The 25536-nt window shown below is 23.9% G+C and overlaps 1 protein-coding gene across 9 annotated transcripts in view; it reads left to right on the top strand.

Annotated features, from left to right (window-relative positions):
• LOC114129154 (atrial natriuretic peptide receptor 1) overlaps window positions 1-25536 on the top strand; it is a 273402-nt gene that overhangs the window by 139050 nt on the left and 108816 nt on the right. For all 9 annotated transcript variants that reach the window (XM_050210999.1, XM_027993800.2, XM_050211002.1 and 6 more), the window contains 4 exons: window positions 4932-5009; window positions 6376-6552; window positions 8756-8930; window positions 17941-18099. In XM_050210999.1, the coding sequence (XP_050066956.1) occupies window positions 4932-5009; window positions 6376-6552; window positions 8756-8930; window positions 17941-18099 (589 nt within the window). The remainder of the gene's footprint in view (window positions 1-4931; window positions 5010-6375; window positions 6553-8755; window positions 8931-17940; window positions 18100-25536) is intronic.

Genomic DNA, 25536 nt, shown 5'->3' on the forward strand with positions numbered 1-25536 from the left:
ATAGTTATTATTACTGCAAATGGGTGTCACGACATAACTTGGCATTGTATTCCACTTATTCAGCATGTTTACTTTTTTTCGATTCTACTATAAGATAAACGATTTTACAATTCTTTTTATCGATAACAACTATAATGCTTGGGTTACTTTCAACTATTTTTTTTTTTTAAACTTTGTGCGAGAATAAAGAAATTATATTAATAAACAAACATATATAAACTGTAGTATACGAGTATTTACATAAGTTTTAAACTATTTTTTGTTTTTATTGTGTTTTTAAGAATTGTTCCTGATGTTAATTTTTTTTAAAGTTTCATAATGCTTCATCAATCATTGAAAAGAGATCACTACAAAATATTTCTTTGCTATAGTTAGAACCATCTCACATGGTATATTGTTATTAAAACCATTAATTAAAAATTATTTTAATCAATTATATAATTAGTATATAATTTACTGGTGAAAGGTTTTATTTTATGGTCATTTCATTAATTTTATAAGAAATTCATAAAAATTAATTATAATTTCTCATTTTTTTTTTTTTTAAATCTTCTATTAGATTACAAAATTTTAACCAAAAACCTTTTTTGGAAGTTATAAATTTGTTAACACTTAACCTATGTTATGAATTGTTATTATTTTTGATAATTTTTCAATTATGTATTTATTGTGCAAGTAGGTAGTTAAAAACATAAATGAGAAAAGTAATATCTAATTTAGTAACTGAAACCTAAAATTAAAGATACAAACAATAAAATTGTTCTTTTGAAATAAGTGTTCTAATCGAACAGTTAGATTAGAACCTTTAGAATGTTGTATCTAAATAATTGTTTAAAATTATACATGATATTATATGTTATCTAAGAAAGTTTCGTCACTATTAATCAAAGTTACGTTAAAATGGACTACTTAGAATTGAAACATTTTTGCATCATTAATGATTGCCGAGTCATAAAATTAAAATATTTTAACAATCGCTTTATAAAAATATATTCAAATCACATGGATGTAGATACAACTCAAATTTGACTTTTTATTTCTAGTAGTATGAAAATTATGAATATATGATCTTAGTGAGACAAGCATTTAAACCGGGACTGAAAAACGTTTTAATAGTTAGTCATATATATATTTATATACATATATAGATTTGAAACATTTTATAATGCACACAATATAGTGATAAAATAAATAAGTAGGTAGTTTAAAACAAAACTAGTTATATTTTATTATAAGCATAATAAACATAATAATTTGCGTATGTTTGATTTTTAGAAGTAAATTTTATTTGTAAAATGTAAAATTATTTGACAACAACGCAATGACTAACTTTAAAATGTATTATTATTCTTATGATATAACCATAATATAATTTTCGTTTTTAATTATTTTAATTTGAGTAAGACTTGTAGATTTTAGTTGGTTTTAAATTATATTTCTTAAATCCTTTTATAAGCAAAACTAATTTTGTGTTTCTTGTTGGTTTGTTTTTTTTTATTTTATGTTTTTTTTTTTAATAAAAACATGCAGTAATGTAAATATATAATAATGTCTTGATATATTTAATTGCTTTAACAGTAAATTTTATATACAAATAACATAGTGTGATAAATATAATTACATACATTTTAACTATAAATAGGAAAAATAAAGAATCTTAATGGTTTAGTATGGCGAAGAATTTTTTTTTTTTAATTTCAGTCAGTAAGTTTATGAATTTTACTAAATACAACTAAAAAAAATAATTAGTTAAAGTTTAAACTAAATATCTATAGGTTATAATATATGATAGATTCACTATAGATATAAGATATATTATTGAAACTATAAATATTTTAAAGACAGTCAGAGAATAGAAACGCTTATGGTTTTGTCACATTCACTTTTTAATATGATTAAATTAATTCGTTTGTTTTGTTTTTTGTTTTAATATATTTCAACTATTTAAGTGTTTCAGATGGTAAATTATTGTTTGAATGCGTTAGTTTTAATTAAAAATTTAATTTCTGTTCATCAAAACAAAATTTCATCTGTAATAATTACAAATTATGGTTAATTTCTAAACATATACAATACGTACACATTATATTATGTTAAATCGGTTATAAATAAGCGTCTTAGAGGGTTACGGCTTACGGAATTGTCTTTATTTATACAAGGAATCTTAAAATGAACTTAATATCTAAACTGTAAAGTTAATACGTGACGTTACATTATGTTATGTACTCTACTATACATGGAAGTTCTAAAAAATTATTATGAGAAAATTTCAACTAAGATTAAAATATTGTGGATATTGAAAAATCCAAGTTTGATATTATTTAACTAAATCTAATGAATGTAGTAGATTTGAAATCAATATTGTCTAAAACTAATACTACAATTATTATAATAATATAACTATAATGTTTCTTCAGAATTTTTTTTAATGTTTTAATTATAATGTTAGTATTCATGTCGAATTTTTATTGGAATGCATATAAAGTGAACGCATTCTCTGCGTTTTTAAAGCCGATCTAAAACCACTAAACTTGATCATCTTGTTGAGTTACGCATAGCGTGTTGTATTATGGTTTGAATTTCTATGTATTTTATGAGTACATAAAACGAAGATGTTCGAGTTTTATCATAAATAAATAGGCGCAATGAACGCCATTTACGAAACAGACTATTGTCATAACCTGATTATAATTCTTATTTTTATTTTTGTGTATACCACATATTCAAAACGATGTGAGATCAGTATAAAGTATACATTACGAACTACTGTATAATATACGTGAATAAATTGATGATACTATTTATATAACAGTTACAACGATCGCGGTTATTTCACGTAATATAGGCGCATTATAAAAATAATGTATCATTTTTATTATACGTAAGTACGTACCTCTTACTATAAATATATTCAAATTTATATTTTCACTCACACATACAAGCACACTTATATAATATAGATAACAATATATACTTATATTATATATTATATTATGTTATCTTGTTGTCGATCTTGTGTACGTTAATATTTACTATTTGGTGATAAAAAGCTTAAGACTTTTTATAAATACACGCCGATCTTAATTTTAAGGTTGGGATTTAATTTGTCCACCCACTGGACTATTTTTGTTAAATCTGTTGTCGTTATATCGATCACATCACTATAAAATTAAATACAAAAAATAGATATAAATATATTCATATCTATATTTTTAGAATCACACACACACACACACACACACACACACACTTATATGTATATAATACTATATAATCTAATGTAACTATAGTTAATTTTGAGCATTTAGTCGAATGGAAACAAGTTTACTTAAATAATACTAGTTAAGTTATTCATTATTTTTTTAGTATTTCAACCAATAAAAAGGTATTTAACTAAATATTTTTAAATTCTGAGCAGAGGATTAAATATATTGATTTTACAATAAAATGTGTTATTTTTTTGTTTGTTTGTTATCACATTTTGGGGAAGTAAAAACGATTTTTGTTTTTTGTTATGATTCAAAAACGAATAACCGTAAATACTTGAGACATATTTATATATATTAAAAGTTAATGACAAAAATATTATATAATTTTATAAATTATATATTATTATTAAAATTAAATATTAATAATAAAATTAATACAATATTTTTGGCAAAAATTAAATAAGGATATCGTAATACTAATATTAAAACATTTTACTTTGATGAAAATATCAAAAAAACGTATCATCAATGTGCTCAGAGATATAGACTGGCCGATTGTCTCCGTTCAGAATCATGTTTCACATGCAATTAAATATCATTGAATTCAGATTTAACATATTCATTATAGTAACCTACTTGATCCAATCTATACAGCAAAACAGTATCCACATTTTACATTTTTTTAAATTATGTTTAAATTATTGCAATTATTTATAATATTGTAAATATTAAGATATTGTAGTAATCGTTTTATTTATTTTTTGTTTTTTGTTTTTTTTTTAAATATAGGATGACAATATAATCTTAGTTTCTTGAAATAAAAAATATTTGAGCTATTGAAACTCCCTAATTATTATTTTATTATTTATTTAAGGATAGTGATATATTATGACGTATAGACATATATAGAATGATTCACCAAGTATTCTCAACCTTATTTTTCCTTGTATTAATAAGATTATACAAACTCTTATTTTATAATTTTTAATATTTATAAGGGTTTTTTTTTTAATTATTTAGATTATTATACCATAACAATTTTATTTTAAACTTCTGTTTTTCAAATTACCTTTTTTGAAATAAATTGTTAATCAAATAAATGTAATAAAAATATTGATGTATCTAACTCTAAATTCAAACGAGTGTTTTATAATTTATCAATTACATTTAATTTACTGGGTCTATATACAACAGTCCTTTAATAATGATTTTACTTAGAATATGTAAACAATATTATTCAAATATTTACATATACCATCCATTATAGTTTTTAAATCATCATATATCCGTATCTCTATGTTATGTATTTACTGTTAATCACAGTACTTTATTTATTAAAATAAATATTAAAAAAAATAATAATAATAATAATTGGCTTAATAACTTACAAGTTGTATAAAGGTGGTTTACATTTTAAAAACAAAAGTTTGTTCCATCATAAAATGATAAAAATTCCTTAAATTGCATAAAAAAACGATTTGATAATAATATGTAATCTATAAGTATATAAACAGAAAGTTTTAAGTATTCAAATTTTAATAGATGTTTTACTAAAGAAAAGTCTGTAAGATAATTTACTAAGTGAAGCACTCTGTATTCCTAAATGAGCTCATTTTATTTTATACAGATATTGTTTCACATACGCTACTATTTTTATGAATGTGTAATAAATATGTTCATCGATTTATTTTCAAATTGTTTTACTATGTTTTCTGATTACAGGGTAATAAAGTTGCACTAAAAACATTAAAGAGATCGCGCTTGGAATTGACACGTCCTCTCCTGCTGGAATTGAAAAGGGTATGTAGAAAACTTAATTCGATACTCAAGAGTTAAGAGTGTGTGAATGTGTATTTTAACTATATATACATGGATATTTGAATGTTTGATGTTTATTTATACTTGAAGTGACCTTGGTGATGTATAATTAATTTTAATATCCTTTACTCTTGAGGGTAAGTATGTTTTTAATATAGCGTTTTGCTAATAAAACGGGTTTGTTTTTAGTGTAAATTAATCTCGTATATCCACGACCTAATTTATACTAGGTTGTATACTATATAGGTAAATATATGTTTTCAATAATATAACATAAATAATAAATAAGTAACTTACAACAGATTAAAAAAGTATGAATAATATTTTATGTATTGTAAATATTAGTAACAACATATTATGTGTATCCTAAAAATAATTCGTTGAATATAAGAATAAAAGTGCCAATTTTAAAATATATTTTAAAAATAGTCAAGAAATAAAAAATGAGTATGTTCAAATGTAAAAAGGAAATTTTAAAGAAAAAGGGAGAAAATCAAAAACAACTTTTTTAAAATCATTGAAAAACCAATTAGACAAAAGTGAGATCTATCAGAGTAATTGAGATGGATTAGGACACTGATGTAATGATTATTAATGATTACGAATTTTGGAGAAGCGTGGGAGATAATACTAATGATTAAGTTCTGAGTTAACGAAATGCTGTATAATCAATAGTTATATATATATATATATATAATAATTATATATATATATATATATATATTATGCCATTAATATAGGTATTTTATATAATATGGTATTAGGGTGATAGGTGAAGATAATTAAGCCATTTGATTTATGATTTATAACATTTTAAGTAGTTGTAAAATACTTCAAAAGCATACGTCTACGATATTGCAACAAGTTCAAAATGTTCAGAGATGTGTTTAAGCTAGAATTTTTTTTATACATTCAGTGAAGAATAAATAACTATAGTGCATCAATGCATCATAGACTTAACATAATTTTATTTGCTTTTAGATTTAGGTTTTTCTTCTGTTTCTGTATGGTAACACTCATATATTGATTTTAGATAAAAATAGTAGAGCAAATAAGAACACTCAATAATATGTCATGCTTACAATGGAATTTTTAACTAACTTTGATTTTTAATTTCAAATGTTAAAACTTTCAAAATATCTGTGAAGGAAATGTTTACAATTTATTTGTTTTATTTTTCGTTTTATAAATATATTTTACAAATACCAACCTTTATTTATTTTAAAAAAAGACTACCATACACGGTTAAGCATTTAAGCATACCTAGTAACTTTTTGAGTATGTAGGTGTTAAGGTTGATTATTTAATGATAAAAATCGTATTAAAAAATAATTATGTTTTATTTCAGTTGAAAGATTTGCATCATGACCATTTAGTACGGTTTTATGGAGCGTGCATAGAACCCAATTACTGTTGGCTACTGACCGAGTATTGTCCAAAAGGAAGTTTACAGGACATTCTTGAAAACGACCAATTTAAACTAGATTGGATGTTCCGGTACAGTCTGATGCATGATATGGTTAAAGTAATTATACAACATATATTTTTTCCATACTTTAGTTCGCTAAGAACGTTCATATTTTATCTTTTCTCAAAAAGATTAATGTATAACATAGCTATTATAACGTACAATAAATACAACTTCCGAGATATAAGAGAATACGCAAGCAATTTTATTTTGCAAGTTGAGAATGAGTTTGCTTTACGTTATTTAAGAACGCGATACCTAAATTAACACAAAAATATATAGTTAGAAAGAATGACCACGCTCGCCGTAAAGTAATATATTGATCTTGAGTCTCGGCAAAGCGTGGTGTTAGACCGCAATTAATTTCAGGTATAATGATATGTTGACCACATCATTATTTTGTAGTCTGTTCTTCAACGCTCGTGTTTATAAACGATAGTATATAAATACAATAATAATAATAATAATAAAATAAAAACAATAAAAATAATAATAACGAAAAGATCTCCTTGTATACATATTATCATGTTTCATCATGTATAGTTAACTTGGGTTGAAAACAACAGTTTTCAATTACGAGTTATGTATGTTAAACATAATCCGTAAAACAATGTTTCGTGTACTTTTATTTGTTATATAAACATTTTAGATATGTTTACGTACTGTGTTTAATATTGTATATTTTCTTTAAAATACACCCAAGGGTTTTTACTATAACCTTTATGGATAGTTATTTTTTTTTTAAATTTCATACAATATTTCTTAGAGAAATTCCAATAGAGAAAAGAGAACTATTTTAAGCTTTATATTCGTATATTTTTGTAAATCTCTGTAGTCGTATTTTTTAAAACCAAAATATATATACTAATTATTATGAAATATATACATAACTATTGCATAAATATTTCTTAAAAGTGAATATGTCACGGTAAATTATGTTAAATGAAAATGTACGTTATCTGCCGGTTATTAACGTTATTGACCAAATACACAGATAATTATTGTTTAAGACCATATATGCACGTGAAACTCAAATTTTATAATTTTATCAATTATATACTCGTATGTAGATTTTTTTTTTTTTAAATAAAATTAATGCATTATGATTATTATTATTTATTTATTTTTACAAGTGGCACCACGTAACATTTAGTGTTGCACAACTTTTCAGTCCCAGAACAAGCACAAAGTTTATTGTTTCAACCATAATTAGAATGGCAGCGATGGTACCCTTGAGAACCCACAACAGAATTATTACTAGCTAATTTTAAAATAATTTTTGATTTTCTAATTTGTTCAATAAGATCACCATAATTCTTAGTAGACAAAAAATAGTTACTATCATCCTGTTATTGTTCATAAAGATATTTTTTATATTTTCGTTTTAAGTTTTACAGATAATATGTATATAAATAGCCATTTAAAATTAGTATAATCAACTATATAATTTTCGTTAGATATGATATTTTTAAATGTAACATCTACCAATGTTGGACGACCATCATATTAAAATATATAGGTACCTACGCCTTATCTGAGTTATCTGGTCCTGATAAAGTTTTATTAGTTTGCCTAGCTAGTTCCTACCTATAACAATTAGTTCAGCAGCCACCTTAACATTGCTCCTTGAAAATTTATTATATATAGGTAGATTATTATATAAAACCAACATTTCCCATTGCATACGGTTATTAACATTCTTCTCTAGAAAATAACGATATCTCTTACATTCATAGGTAAATAACGTTAATAACCGACGAACATCGTTATTTTTCTATATAACATGATTTACCGTAACATATTATATAATCGTTGAAAAATTCCGAAAAACCTGGCGTTCTATTTACTTAGACTCAATCATATGTTGGGCATAAAAATCAAAAATAATAATTAATGTTCCTAAAATGTATAGATTTTTCTTATTAAAATATGAATTATATTTTAGTATTGATATTATTTTTAGATGTATAATGTTTTTATGCAGGATAATATATTTTTTAATATTTCATGAGCCCAAATTAAAATCGTATCATGTAGGTAATTTATAAAATTACAATATCTAACTCGACTATATTTTAAAAACTTACTAACTATTCTGCGTCTCAATCGTTGTACTATAAAGCGTCACAAAATAAAGATATTTTTTTATTATTATTTACATTTTATACGAATTAAAAACGTTTTTATGAATATCTCTGTGATACTAAAACTATTATATATTTATAAAGGAATAGAGTTTATACTATATTTTTTTTTTCAGGGAATGTGCTATTTACATAATAGTGAACTTCGTTCTCACGGTGGTCTCAAATCTAGCAATTGTGTTGTTGATAGCAGGTTCGTTCTAAAAATTGCTGACTTTGGTCTTAGAAGTCTTCGAAATAATCATACAAATGAATCGAATAGCGGCAGTGATTCTTACGCTTACTGGAAAGGTTTGTACAAATATTATTTTTACTTTTCATCAGTAGGTAACGATAACAAAAATAATAATATATTTGGTATGGAATATTAACTTGATGTAGTTATAAAAATAACGTATACGTGTGTTCAAATATTCAACAAAAGAATTTCAATTTAAATTGCATATTGCATTCAAAATATATAGTATGTATGTTAATATGATCCTGATTTTCAAAAGGAAAAGTCGATAACATTTACCCATTTACCTAGTAAATTTGTACTGGAAATATATTATCATATTGATAAATATTTATTACAACATTATTGTTATAATTATTTTTTTTTTTTTTTATGAATTTTAACTCTCCATATTATAAATTGAATTATTAAATTTTAAAAGTACGTATTGTGAGTGTAACTACGAACTTTTTTATAGACGTTATAATATTATGTTAATATGTTGACGAAAGATATTTTAAGGAAGAATAACGATTATAGTTATTTTGACTCTATTTTAAAATTGTATTTGTAGATACTTAAAACTGCTAATGCATTGTATTATATTTTATACATAAAATTAAATATTTTGATTTTGAGAGGAGCGATAAATAAACTGTTTTTTTTTTTAATTATTACACTATGAGTTGTTAATAAAATAATTAAATTATTAAAAATGGGGATGGTTTTGGATATCAAATTGGATCTAGTTTGTATCTAGAGACATAAAGTTTAAAAATTTCCTGTACTTGAATACTTTGAGAAAAATCAAACATTTTTACGCTAATCCAATGGTTTTATTGGATAAGTACCTAAGTGATTAGGTAACTAAATTATAAATTAAATGTTATTGGTAAAAATTAATTCGAGCCGCTCCATTATTAATTGTGATATAAATTATTATTATTACAATAATAATATAAATGTATCATAAAATATAATTATTGATAATATGGGCTGACTGACCATCTTCGATTAAAATCGTTATCCTTAGGTAATGATTGATCATTAAATTAAGTTTTAACAAACTATTTCAGTGATATACTTAGTGACGTACATTCTACGTATATACCTACTGTACAGCCAAACGATTACCTACTTTTTCTAATTTTCATTAAATAAATAAATGTAACATCAAGTATTTGATATTTAAAAATTTGTTATTTCTAATTTTAATGTTATTTAAAATAATTGATGCTATTATCATTATTATTATTATTAACTACTTTGCAGAAAGATTTATATGAATTTAGGTTCTAGATAAATGTATTGAGCTTTTTCTGCGGATTTCCGTTATGGGTAAATACATTTTATAAAACCGATAAAGAAAAATATCAATTTCTTTTTGGAACTATAAAAACTTGAAATGTTCGCTAGTGCAATGTCCGGTATTGAAAACACAGGCTATAATAACGACATAAGTCTAGAAAATCGTTGTGGAAATGCTCTATCAGTGTTTTCCGTCATAGATCAATGAATAAAAATTAGTAATACATTCAGTGAGTGACAAGTTTTTATTTATTTTTTTTTTATTTTGTAGTTTATAAAGAAAATACTAAACTATCCTCAAATTGTGTGTTAAAGGTGTACGAATATACGAATTAAATATTTTTGAAATTTGCTTTAAAACAACTATACATTTCTTAGGTAATAGTTAATATATAACAACTATATATTTGAAAATTTATTTAAAATCTATTTTTATTATATTTTCAAATTATTTTTGATATATTTAATCTTAACAATTCAAAGTACATTTTTAATTATATTCATGCATTTGAAAACTATAATAGTAGGTATACTTCTTTTATATGATTTTAAATAAACCTAGCACGTGCAAGAACTATATTTTTTAGTCACGTATTAAACACTTAAGTTACATACCGAAAATAACTTTATGAACATGTATTGTTTTATGTTAAAACTAAATTTATTTTATTTGTGCAAAAAAAAAAAAACCATATTAAAGTGCATTTTATTAGTATAGATATAAATATATTTCTTATCATCATATCATGTTAGTGGTCTTACTTTGTTTCTTTAAATAACATCATACAACAAAGTTATTTTTATAAAAAATCAATAAAACAACGTATTTTTATTTATTAAAAATAATATCTACACATAATATAATATCATATAAAATATTAAAATATACCTATAGATTTAAAAACTTAAAAAATAGAAAAAAAAACATAAAGATTAAATAATTATATACCTTATTTATTATATTAAGTAGTAAATACATCATTTAATACATAGTATTTCATACAGTCGTATGTATTGCGACTGTGAGATTGTGCACATTTATTGTTTTAACTAAAAATAAGTTAAACGTTTTATAAACTATTTACCTACAGTACGATTTGACTAATTATCTTTAAATTACACACCCCGCAAAAGTTTTTTTTTTTTGCTTGTAATTAAATTTTGCTGAAATAAATTATTTTCACATTTTTAAAAACATTATTTCAAACATATACATACAATAATGCTACAATGGATGATATAGTTGTTTACTGTTAGTTAAATCCGTTAGTTTTAGATCTTATATAACTAAAATTTAATCAAGGCACGTACAGAAGTTTCTTTGTAGATCCTATACGGTTATTCTATTTTATTTCATGTTAATTAATCGTCGTTTTTGTTGTAAGTTAAATTAATAATAACTAAATTGCAATGTTTTAAATTGTTTTTAGGCATTCTTGTGTAGATCAGTCATAATATTATATGTATGTATAAGTTTGTCTGAGTGATTAGTTGTTTTTAATCTGTATTAGTACTACTATATGCGTTATGATAAGTAGATAAGAATAATCATATATCTATATATCACAAAAAACCATTTTATACCTAAAAGAAGAATTTAAATTTGAATATTATATTTTAGAAAAGAAAATTTAATTTATATACAATTTTTAATTGTCACAGGTTAGCCTATTGTATTGTTTCATTTTAAAATTGAGTCAATTTCACAGGTTACATTGGTTCTAATTAAACAAAATGTAATAAAATAGTATTAATTATTGGTGCACAATGCCTTTTACAATATTATGTGATAATTACATGTTTTTCCTTTATAATACTGTACTGTACATTTATACACAAGAAAAAAAATAATATAATTTTAAACTAAAATATGTAAACAATTATTTTTCTTTATTAAATATGGACGTGCTTTAACATTTTTTTCCCTTAATAATGATCTACGAGGTAAATTTCTGACATCGATAGTTTACTAATTTACGATGAGAGATTCCAAACGGCGACCACCGTATCCGAATTAGCTTAATTAAAATCGGGTACAAAGGCACGTCAGAATAAGGTTAGTTAAATGGGACACTGGACATGTTCCAATTGTGGCAGGTGTATTTTGAATAATTCATACCTGAGTGAGTAACGTAAAACTTAAAGCAATAATTAATACACAGCTGACTCACCTGACCCGTAAAAACTAATAAAGATAATACAAGATGATATAATGTAGTAATTCAACACCATGCACCACAGGAGGAATATGCTATAATATATGAAATATAAAATCTATAGTATACACCAATACTAATTAAAAATTTAATAAATCATCTATTTATAAATAAAAGCAGAATAATATCATTATTTTATTACGTTTATTAATAACGCAGTTTAAGTGGTTTACACTGTTTACAGTGTACAAGTATATTTGAAAAATCATGTAAAACCGCAATTTTTATGATATTAACACGATGTTATGATTATTTAAATAAATTCTATTTATATTGGATGAGAAGTTAACAAAATAAATATTTTTTGGTTTTGAACAATTTTTCTTACAATGTTTTGCACATTCCTAAAATATCGTCTATACATATAATTTATCATAATGATTTTTATTGCTTTTTGTACATCTCGCATACGAGATAAACTTCGACCGACATAAAAATAAAATACATTTTCATACGCGTGCACTTTTTGTTCAACACAATTATATTTGAAACTAACTTAATATTCCTTCATGTAATTTTATTTTAACGTCCCTAAATATATGTATAATGTAAGGTAACTGAAAATCCAATAAAATTAACAATATTCGTGTAGCGGGTAGTATACATATAGTGGAAACTAACTAGGCCGTTGTATAGTTATGCCATTTTTTCATCAAAATATACAATCTAAGGCATTTTTTTTTTTGTTTCTGATAGGATTTATAAAAATACGAAATAATGTTGTGTTACAAAATGAAATAGGTGAAATAGGTTAATGGTGTTATCGTTATGATTCATTATATTTCTATTTTTTTAAATATAATCATTTTAAATTGAATAGCTACAATATATTATTATACTATTATTTATTGTACCTATACATTACTTTACGTTAATGATAATCGTGATTACAAAAAATCTAATTTTTATTTATATATACTTTTGGTATTTATAATATTATTTATCTTTGTAGATAGGTACTGATAATTGAAATATAATAATAAAATTTAAAGATGAGCGTTCTTACGATACGAATGTTTTTATATTATTATCGTCATTCATCATACTAGTATTGTAAACTTACAAACGTTATTAAAACTTAACATAACCACACTAGAAAGTAGATAAATCCATTTGGGTCTTAAAAATTATTAAAAAATGTGCCATCAGTTACAACTTTGATAATGATTCCATATGAATCAACGTTAAACATGGTTTTAATGAAAAGTATAAACATGCATCAAAATGTATTTGTTTTGAAAAATTATGTTTATATTTAGTTTATAAGTTGCAAATACTACTGTTTCAAAAATTGTTTATTTTAAATGTTTTTGTTACAATACAATTTCGATAAAGTAAACATATTGATTGAAATGTTTAAATTTCTATAAAAACCTTATAGTATACATATTATTATCATGATTTTACGAACACATTTATTTTTATTTTTTTAGTAATGTATTACATTTTTTAGTAAGTCACAAATGTTTATTGTTTTAATCTACTAATATAACATATCACTTATAATTTAGAAAACATATGTATCGGTATATAACAATATTAAATCAATTAGAATGAAACTAGAAATACACTGAATAAATATGATATCCAAAATTATCAATAAAAACTGTCAAACATAATAATTATTTCAATATAATTTATCTATTAATAAAATATTTAATTTTTTGACGCATACATTCAATCTGCTGAACAACTTATAAAATATTATTATATAATATGATATTGAAAAAAAAAATTTTAGAAGATAGGATTTTTCGTCAATATAACTAAAACAAGTATTACAAATTTACAATATTTCACAATTTTGTGTTGTAAATATTTCAAACATTATAAACTTTTACGTAAATAATGTTTTAATGATACACATTTTGTTTACAGGTAATAAATAAACTAATTTAATTTAACTGTAGTCAGACAAATGATACACATTCTTCAATCATTTCACTTTTGATTAAATAATATGTTAGATTTATATGTATAAGTTCGACTATACTTACAATTATTTTAATCGTTATATGTTTTAAGAGTCGTTTATTATTAATTTAGAACTTAATAGTTTATGGAACAGTATACTCCATGTTGAACAAATTACAATCAAATCCTACATGGTGTCATTCGACAAAACCTTATTTTATTGTTACAACAATTATTATAAACAATTTTGTCCTCGGACATTATTTTCGACAATGATTTATTCAATTCAATTAATTTGTGGAAATTGCATTGTATAAAACAAAACAATGTGTAAAAAGTTATGTTTACATTTTTTTTGAAAAAAATACAAAAATAATGTATTCAAGTTTTTTTTTTTGTGAAAATTGTTCACACGCAAGTAGTATATTTTTATCCCATTATTCGATACGGTCCTTGAATATCCATCTACTCCAAAAAACATTCCATAAATAATGTTACCACCGAGTCTTATTTTGTTATTAAGTTCACGTTCACTTTATTTGGGAAATTCGCCTCGAGGGTTGAGGTATAGGTATATTTATTCATATTTTGTTTTCATACAAAATTATAAGCACAGAATCCTACATAGTAATAATCATTTATTTCCCTTAAAACAACGCGGTAAGTAGAATATAAGGTAGCAGAAACTCGTGAATATGTATCTATAAAATAGAATTTACGTGAAGTTAAATATAAAATAAAACAGTTGAATTTAGTTTGCTTTAAATTGTTCAATTTTTGTGATATATTTGTTAATTATTTTTATAACATAATCGCGTTCAATAAACTAAAAATAACTTATACAGTGTATATATTTTAAAATATATAACAGACAAGATAATCATTCTCAAAAGAAACGCTCGTGTAAAATAATTTATTGATTTTTCATTGTTTATATTAGTAGAATGTTATTTTAGCTAGAATTAACTAGTTTAAATAACATAATTATTACTATTATTAATTTTAATTTAAGAAAATAATTTATATTTTATGTACCAATCAACATAGATACATAAAAATATAGTGTAATTATAATACTTGAACTGTGAAATTTATCATAGAACAAACTATTAGATGTCGCTGACAGATTATTTTCGTAACTTATATTTAATTTTCTTATTAGGATGTATGGTTTTAAAATGTTTAGAATCAAATTTAAATTTTATTTTACATATTTTTAACTAATATAATTATAAATAACATAATTTAATAAATTTTGATGATATTTTGTGAATGCATTAAAAATAAAGTATTAACAAATTAGGTAAAATATACAATTTGAGGTGTAATAATAGGATTTCGATGATTATTATTTTATAGTTTAAAGTAAACTATTAATTTATTGTAAACTCTAATATTATGTTAATAGGTATAATATATAAAATGTTGTAGGAATATTTTTATAATTTTAAACTTCTTGAAATTTTATTTCATACAATAAATATTATATCATAAATACTTTTTATGATATTATTTAAAATGTTATGTTAAACACTTATTTATTACTATTCTATTCATAAGCATAATATAAGGTAACGCATTTTTGAGATTGACATGTTAAATATTTTACCTTATAAAAAGTCACAAATCGCTATTGGTAATGTGTTTTATTACATTACATATAGTTAGTTAGTATTTGATAGTATGTGTAACGAAATTAAGGATATTAAATATATTTTGTACATTTTAGATTATTTCAAACATTTAATACCTGCTAATTAATCCATAAATTTAATAAAGAAATTTTGTATACATTTTGTAATAATTTACGAAACGGGTAATTGTTATTTATTTAGTTGCTTTTATGTTTAAAAGGGATGATCATTATTATTTCATTAATTATTATTTTATTTATTTAATTAAAATATATCTTTTTATACATTTTAATAATTATTAATATATAATAACTATATTAATTATGAAATAATTGTAATTGATAGTTTAATGAAAAGTTAGCCAGTGATGTGTTTAGCAGGTTTATGGGGTTGATAGATTGCCTCTTATAAAACTTTTGTAAGGGAGGAATTTTTTCATTCATTTACCATTATAAGTTATAGACACAATAAGCTCTATAAATAGTATAATATATCGCATCAATAATTTTAATTTATTGTACAATACAATCTAGATTCTAAACTTTGGTTATGTTTGTAATATATTTACTGATTTATCATTTATTTTGTTAACACTATCGCACATATTTATAACAGTTGGATATTTTAACGGATATGAGGGTGAAATATAACACTGTTGTGCTTAAATTCAGAATAATATTACCACTCTAGCCTAATCGAGATGAAAGCTTTACAGAAGTCAGTAGTTCAAATGACAAAGATAGAACAACGCTTAGTAGTTCATATCATGTTTAAAGTGGTCCGAGTGAGTGGCGTGTTTGAAAGGAATTTTCACGATGACCTGAACAGTGAAGATATTTTATTAAAAAAATTGAATAGCTTATAGTTTATACTGAAAGGATAATGGTAGCGTACTTTGACTGCATGATTTAATATCAGTGCTAACCCAAGGTCTTTGTATATATTATTACGTTATAAACTTAGGATACCTAAGCCAAATTTTCGGGGTCACTGGAATGATTTTTCATAGAATTATAGGTTTTTTTGCTGTACCTTGTGAAAATATGTTTTGGATGTATTATAAATATGTTAAATATGTATAATACGATATTTTGATGAACGTTAATTTATAACTGTTGTAAAATTTAATAAGTATGGATAATATGAAGCCTGGAATTTTCCTGTTTTACTATCGGTTTAAAATGAAAATGCAATCTTAATTCAAGATCTTTTTTTTTTTTTTGGTTTTTATTTATAGAATTACATAATCTATATAAAAATGAGTACTATTATATAAGTATTTATAGTTAATAAAAAATTGTATTCTTTTACATTATTAGTTGCCATTTGATTGATGACCCCAACCGCAGTTCTAAATAATTAAAAATATATATAAATTATAATTATTTATAATTAAATTAATTCAAAACAGTTAAATATAACCGATAATACATTTTATTGTGTAAAATGACTTTAAATACTTTTTAGATATTTAAATCATTAGTATACTTATGAATTACCTATATTATAGGTAATTATTTACAATGAAACAAGTATTTCACAAAAAAGTCGATTTCCAAAGGAGTGTAGGTACAATATCAATATTGGACATAATTTTATTAAAAAAAGAAAAAATTTGGAAGAAACTTTTTCTAAATTATTTCAGTCTTAAATAAACGACAACAATATTTTTAGCTAAAATTAAAAAATATATATCTATTTAATACATTACTTCACTAGTGCAGTTATTATAATTTATGTTTCTATCTTAATAAAAATATGTTTAAGATGACTATAAATGATAATACTATTTAACTACCCATTGTAACTTGGTACCTATTTAAACGTTATATACGTTATATATGGTTGCGTTATATACCTATGACCGACGATAATATAATCTCTCTTAATAATTGTATGTATTTTTTTTCTGTTCTATCTTTTTTAAATACATATGTATCGTCTTGTTTATGAATACAAGTTCTCAGTCCATATATTCTAAACTAAAATAAAAAATATTATTTATTGTTTAGAATTCTTGTGGACCGCACCAGAACTTTTACGGATCAGAGATCCACCTCCGGAAGGTACGCAAAAAGGTGATGTCTATTCGTTCGCTATAATCATCCACGAGATCGTCACTAGACAGGGTCCGTTCTATCTTGGAAACGTTGAATCGCCGTCACCCAAAGGTCAGTCAGAATACTTTATTACCATTAACATTATATTTAAATATAACTATACACGAGTTTTTATAAGAGATCGCGATTATGCGGTAACTATATAACCTATATTATATTATATATATATTACATTATGTAAAATATACATGATTGTCATACTTGTTGCGCTATCCTCCGGACGACATGAGTAAAACGCGTGTAATATTATGAACAATCGATAATGTATCAAAAAGTTGTCGACTTTTGTTTAGTACTGCGAAATCTGCCAACCCTCAACACAGGTGAAATTTACGCTGTTAAAAGCTAGAGGGCGCTGTCTGTTTAAAAAATATAATATATATCTTTAGAATTTAGTATTTTCTATGAATATGCGTACTACGTTGTGATGAAAAATATTAAATCAAGATTTAATTAGGTCAAAATAAATCTAACTTAACATAAGTTGTCCTAAGTTAAAATTGCTTCTTGATGAATACTCTAGATAATAATTTAAAGTCTTACCCTCAAAATCTATTCAAATTCAATGATATTTATTTTGTATGATCATTAATAACAATTAAAAAAAAAAAAATGATTCAAAAACTGTATAAATAGTCTTGAATGTAAAGGCCAATTAAACTATTAATAGCATAAGAATAAAAGTATCAATCGTTGTTTTAAGAAGCACAAGAATTCACTTTAAATAGCCAGTTATTGAATAATATGGTGCCTAAATAATAATAATCGGTAAACGAGTCTAAGTTACGACTTTTATGTGATTTGTGCATGTCTATATAAGTATAATATATAATATAGAGGGTCAAGAAGTTTCTCTCTTTCTTTAACTAACATATGATCTATTCAGTAAAATAACACTTAACATTCAATACCCACAATACACCAACTATACATTAATGTGTAGAATAACATACATTCAAATATAGAAACTCGTAAGATAAGTATAGTTTTACTACTTACCAGAAAATCAGATTTTATCGGATATAAAATTTTGGGAATTGAAAATGAAATTTAACCTAGCTGTGATGTGGAATAGCCAATTCATACTACTTCACTCGGTTACTTCATTTCAAATAAAAGATTTGAGGAATCAGTTTATTTAGATATAATCCCCTTTCAAGGGACTTGCATTTGAGACAGGTATTGTGTGCACAGTTAGAAATCAATCAGCTTCAGAACTTAAAATCTCGTTGCTTGGCAACAACATAAATTCGACTATAATGATATAGCATTACATTATCATTGAAATATTAACAGATTCAATATATAGTTTTCTATTTTTTTTTTTTTTTGTAGAACATACATTTTTAAAATTTCAACAGTGTTATATATATTATTATATATAATACAATAATTCAAACTTTAGATGTTTAAATAGAAACATAACAATATGAAATACCTACTCAATAATATAATACACTTTAAAAAAATGATCTTATCTATTATATAAATCTATCTTATTTATGTTGATTAAATTAAATAACCATATACTTATCTAAAATTCGTTAAAATGTATACGTATTATTGGGATTAAAACATATAACTTAAACCAACTGATGAATTTCGAATACCCTTTCCCTATATTTTAGTATACTTTATAAACCATTTAAGATGATAGAAAGCTATAATAAAATAACACAAATATTTCAATAATATACTATTTTATTGATATTTCAGAATCTTTAAAACAACTTAGAACTTGCTTGAACATGTAAATTTGTCTTCATCAATAATGATATTTGATTGCTTTCCCAATACTACTCCCATTAAACGTAAATATTTGTATAGTATTTTTATCTTTATTTTGTTTAACAATTTTGAAATAGTTATCGTTTATTGTTTATTATTCTTGTTGGTATTCTTTTGAATTTGTTATTTTATTTTTGTTTACAAATCCATACAAATTGTGACAAGTGAAACATGAAAGTAAAGAAAAATAAAGGTTAGAGAATTCAAATAAATAAGAAGTAAATTACCAGTATGTGTCTACACTAAACTAACGTTACACAAAAATAAAAATGCTGTGAACAAAAAATGTACTACAATATATAATATGAAATTGAGAACATAAAAACATTAAATTAAGCAAATAAAAACTGTAGAATTGAGAACTGTATAACAATATAAAATATAAACTATCCAAACGTTTTCCATTATTCGGTACAAAAGTGTATGATTGTTATAACCCTTTCTTTTTCATTGAGTTAATAAAATGGTATTTTTTTTTTTAGAATAAAAATTTTATTTTATATTAATAAGACATTGTTCCAATTTGTAGATTAAATATTATTAATTTTATTAATTTGCATAAAAAAAATTATTTAATTATTTTATATAATATATTTCATTGAAAGCTGTGTTACCTTCAATATTTTATTAATATTAATTTTAATTTATTTAAAGCAAATGGTAATTTATTTTAAATAATTGTTTCGTAAAAAATGATGATATAATTTATTGTTGAGTTATAATACTATTTGGTATTTGGTTGATATAAGTGAAATAACACAAAATATAATTTTTATCCCTTGTTTTTGGACTTATATTTCTTATTTGTATGTATATTTGTTAGAAAATTAAACGTTATAAAAATGTAATTAAGTATTCAAATTTAGTAGATTTTAAACACTTTATAGTCTATCTAACCTTTTTCATAAATTTTACTTATATATTGTATCTGTGTACTACTCAAATAAAAAATTAATTAACTATATAATTAAAATATTTCTTTAAAAAGTTATACGTAATAAGTAAACAGCTTAAATTGTATTATTTATTAAAAGTTGTGTAGATTTTGAGGTACCTATTTTGAAATTATTGATTTAAAAACACATATACATTTAATCATTATCAGTAATTCAATGTAAAAGTGGTAGGTGCGGTAATATGATAATCTGAAATCCTAAACTACAAATGGCATATTTCTCAATGTGTAACAAAAAAAATTATCTTACCAATCGACGTCAGAAATAATATTTTGTTCACTCTATTGGAATGAATGATTGCCTCGGAAATTGTTATACATTATATGCTTTTAACTTTTTATGATCAAGAATACTCGTAGAAATTCGTTGACCATAATAGGCCGGATATCAAACGTTGACAGTCAATAATTTTGTAGAATGTATACAATTTCCCATTACATACATTGGCCATAACAATATAATATTATTCTACTAATCACGGTGATTAAAAGAGTATTTAAGTAAAAGTATTAGATACATTTATTGAGAACTTATATAGTTTGACAATTTAAATTTAATTTTACTTTATGTTTAATTCAGTTTTCTGACCAGCTAGTAAAAAATCGTATCATATACAAATAATACATTGCTTATAAATAAATATAGGAAAATGACTAAACATAAACGGTTTACAAGATAAAAGTTCTTGGGAATTAGTAATTACCTGTCTAAATAGAAATTTTTATCTTAAACAACTGTTCTACGACTTACTAGAAACTTTTGAAGTTCATTTTAATGGAAGCTACACCAATATGTATCGAAATCTAACGGTTAGTGGTTAAGGACCCTTGGATGGAGGGGTGCATCTGGTTGCCATCTCCATTGCAGTTGAGTGCTGATTACGCGACGTATTGATCAATTAAACAAGATGCGAGAATCAGTAGTGGTTGGTATAAAGGGTGTGTAATGAGTCCTACGCAATCTAATTGTGTGTGTAATATAAAGTGATTTTGCATCGTTAAATTCGCCGCGTGTCAACACATACTATTTATTATAAACATGTGAATATGTGAAATTAAACACTCTATAAATAAATTGCCAATAACGTCGACACGTCCTCCACTGATGCAAAACTCAATTCAATTATATTTTATACATGCACATACACATATACATACGTCACTATTAAATATTATTTATCGACGAATGGTATATATTATATATTTATCAATAACTAATGACGTAAACTGCAGCCGCTATAGGGGACAAATATTGTTTTATGTGCACACAATAGACTATAATAATCATTATAACAGTTAAATATAGTACAAATTATTATTGGAACATATTTCGTCCTTAGCACTAATACAAGCGTAAAATAATCGACAAGGTTCAGCAACGATAACTTAACTGCAATGATTACATTTTGATATGCATACACACTACACTGTCCTAATATAACACTATTGTGTATAATATATCTATTATACAACACCGTCTAACCATCGTTGCATCCAACCATCATAGAACCATTTTCAGTTCTACCGAATCGATATTCCCGTGATAGGTCATTAGTTATAGTATCATACGTAGTGCAGTTTGCACTCAATTCAAATTGTTATTTATTGAAAACATTTTTTTTTCTTCTAAACTCGCCCATCTATTAAAAAGAGCAAGTATAATTTAAAAAAAAAATATACAGGGACATGTTATTTTGTACGATATACTCTATAGATTATATTTGTATGTGGAGGACTAAGCAAAGTTATGATAGGAATTTAGAATAATATGAACTGAACTTGTCTATTATATTTTATTTTTTAAGCTTCCTGTACTTACAATTTTTTATGATAAATAAAAATGTTTTATTTTTATGATTATTAATATTATTACTGTACATAAACATTGCGATTATCAATTAAAATATTTAATAGTTAAAAACATTTTTACTATTAATCGCCAAAACGAATTTAACTAATGGAAAAATTATTCAGAATAAACTATAAAAAAATTCCACTGGCAACCGTTGATTATGAAAAAAAAAATACAATTTATTCCTTTTGTTCTATTCTTGGACAATTTGATATATTATACGCAATTTTAAATAATTAAACGAGTGTAACTATAAATTTCCTATTAGTTTTAGTTCGACAATTTCATTACATTTACCTATATAATTTATTATTCATAATAATTTTATTTTTACCCCTAGTTAAACGTGAAGTTAAATCATAATGAATATTACAGGTATAATATGATATGGATATTTTATTCGTTGAAAAGCTACCTACATTTTACTTAAAATTAATCAAATGATAACAATACAACAGAACCATTCAACAAGAAGTAAAACCGATATTTCTCAGCTCTATAGAATATTCTATTTAAATTATTAATATGATTGTATAAAATGTATTCAGACGATTCAAAAGAATTTTGATCAGACGCATGTAACTTGCATGTATAAATCACTATATTTTAAACTCATTTAAATAATTTGCAAATGTACGTACCTAATAAAAGTATTCATATCATACCGCAGAAACTAGCTGTATAATAATTTAAATTGAATAATTATATTATGTTTGCATTTCTGATTAGCATATTATATGATTATTATAATAATTTGTGTGTTTATTTATTTATTTTTTATTCAACTTTACTCATAGTATTATATTATAGTACTACATAATAATGTATCAATACTTCTATAAAACAAATGGGATAAATCAAAACAAATTGACTTACGCACAATGCACATATTATATTTGCATATACACTAATATCGGGATATGATAGTGCTAAAAAATTTAACTACATATTATTATTAAATTACATTATACTACGCATATATCAATAGTTAGTTATACAGTATATTAACGGTTGGTAATAAAGAGTTTGATAGTTATGAACAGTTTAACATGAGTATACAGTTGAACATAAATGTTTGCATTCGATTTAATAGTTTGGATTTTCAACAATTTTATTAATCGTCATTTTTCCTATAAATATTATAAATTTACAATAGTTACGTATATTCATATCCAAATTAAGTGCCTAATTAAATTGTCCTTAGACAGAGAAACACAGCCCTAAAAAGTAAAAATTGTTTGCAACCTTAATACCTGACCTAACCTGTCTGTAAACGACTGGAATACTAATGAGCCACACAATTTGCGGTAGTAGTGGCATTGCTGTGCGGTGGTTAGTGGCGAGCGAGGTGGCACTACTAGGTGGAAAGAAGATCCCTCCCACTCGTTTGATTTATGCGCCAAACGCCCAGACAAATTCACCCGAAACCAATTTGCTTGTTACCGACGCTGATTTATTTAGATTATATCAATGCAAACTTAAATTGATTTGATGCGTCGTTGTTAGGCAAATAAAAAATAATAAACTTAAAAAAGACATGAAATATACAATTTTATAATATAGGTAATTAAGAATATAATTATTATAGTGCTATTGATTTTATTTTTTATTTACTATGTGTCCTTAAATATTGTTCATTAATTTTATACAACTGATTTTAAAAATAATAATAACTATTTTCAGTATTAATCTTGGTAAAACATTATAAATAATTCTACGTATCTTCTATATTGTATAATAAAAATATATAAAAAGAAATACATTAAATAGAAATGTCTAAGTCGTCATAGACTTATTCAACCAAGTAATACGTCGAACAAGTTTCAAATTGAAGCACATTTTCGATGAATTTCTCGATATTTTGCCAAACACATTTTCCATCATGCAATATAATAATCTGTATACTCTAAGGAATTGGATCCATCGCACACCAATCCTATCTCTCAAAACACCATTGCACAAAACGACGAAAACCGGTGTCACTTTCTCACAAAATTGTCATGGTTGAATTAATAGTGTTCACTTTGATTAGTGCTCGTACGGAAAAAATCAACTTTATTGTGCATACTCGCAAGTAAGCGGTACTAACAAACATATTCAACCAAAATCTATTGTGAGAAATACAGCCTTGATCAAATCATTTTCAACTATAAAGTCTAATATACATACATAATTGTTAATTTTTAGAAAACCGCACTTAAATTATAATCGTAATAAATGTGAATAAAATTTGTGATGACTAGGTATTTTAAGTTAATAAATTCGTGAGTAGAAATCTACGGTCATCAATTATAGGTTTTGAAAAAAAAGAATGTACAAACCGAATGGAATTATATTTATGATTTTTTTTTTTTTTTAATCGAACTCGCGTATGTTGTTTTTAATAACTGTTCTTCATGCTAAATGATGGTTTCGATTTAATTATATTTTTCCGATATGTCTTAATGTCTTATATAATATTAAAAATATATATGTAAAGATATTAATTTTTGTTTTTGAGTATTTTTGTTATCATCATTTGATCGCGATAATAACTTACTGTTAAATCAATATTATTAGATTTTATGTTTAATTTAATACACACATTTTAACGGCTTTGAAGTATCTAACGGGATGAAAAAAATTGCATTACGACGACCACCAGAAACCATCGGTTGATTTGATTTATACTGTAATGGAACACACTTCGTTTCAGAGACAACTTTATTGATGTCAGAATAAACTTGCTTTGTCACGCAATGAAATACCGCATCAGCCTACATACTACGGCGTAATTCAAAACCCAATATATTACATACATATTGACCTAGAGTACCCGTAACGGCGATAGTATCATTCCGGCTATGCGTATAGTCGCATCGCAATTCGAGATTATATTTCGAAACAGCAGGGC

This window comes from Aphis gossypii, chromosome 1, assembly GCF_020184175.1.
Source record: "Aphis gossypii isolate Hap1 chromosome 1, ASM2018417v2, whole genome shotgun sequence".
Taxonomy (NCBI): Eukaryota; Metazoa; Arthropoda; class Insecta; order Hemiptera; family Aphididae; genus Aphis; species Aphis gossypii.